Here is a 531-nt window from a genome sequence, read left to right as displayed (position 1 = left end):
ACCTCATCCCAGTCTGAGGGCAGCAGAGTGCTCACTCTCCTCTCCACCAAGCTAACCCCACTCTTTGTCTGTCTTCTCTCTTTGCAGTGAAAGAGTATGGTGGCAAAGACTCAACAGAGTGCCCACCTTGTCCAGGTAAAGTAAGTCCCACCATTGCTAAGAGGGTCCTGCACCAGTCGGTGGACAAGCCCCGTCCATAGCCCAGCCCCCACCGCCCAGGCACTGACTCTCACTCTCCCCACCAGCTCCTGAACTCCCAGGAGGGCCCTCTGTCTTCATGTTCCCACCCAAGCCCAAGGACACCCTCATGATCTCCCGAACCCCAGAGGTGTCATGTCTGGTGGTGGACGTGAGCCAGGAGGACCCTGAGGTCCAATTCAATTGGTACGTGGATGGCACTGAGGTGCACACAGCCAAGACCGGGCCTCGGGTGGAACAGTTCAACAGCACCTACCGCATGGTCAGCGTACTCCCCATCACGCACCAGGACTGGCTCAAGGGCAAGGAGTTCAAGTGCAAGGTCAACAATGG

The 531-nt window shown here is 57.6% G+C and overlaps 1 gene segment (V, D, J or C); it reads left to right on the top strand.

The window, feature by feature from the left end:
• The window catches only part of LOC103212708, a 119,880-nt gene that overhangs the window by 104,892 nt on the left and 14,457 nt on the right, over window positions 1-531 (top strand). The window contains 1 exon segment of the C gene segment in view: window positions 293-500. Within this exon segment, the coding sequence occupies window positions 293-500 (208 nt within the window).

Source organism: Orycteropus afer, unplaced genomic scaffold (assembly GCF_000298275.1).
Source record: "Orycteropus afer afer isolate SDZICR_OR568_19922 unplaced genomic scaffold, OryAfe1.0 scaffold01072, whole genome shotgun sequence".
In the NCBI taxonomy this organism is placed as follows: Eukaryota; Metazoa; Chordata; class Mammalia; order Tubulidentata; family Orycteropodidae; genus Orycteropus; species Orycteropus afer.
The sequence above is the reverse complement of the archived record's forward strand: the minus strand, read 5'-3'. Positions and strand labels throughout refer to the sequence as shown.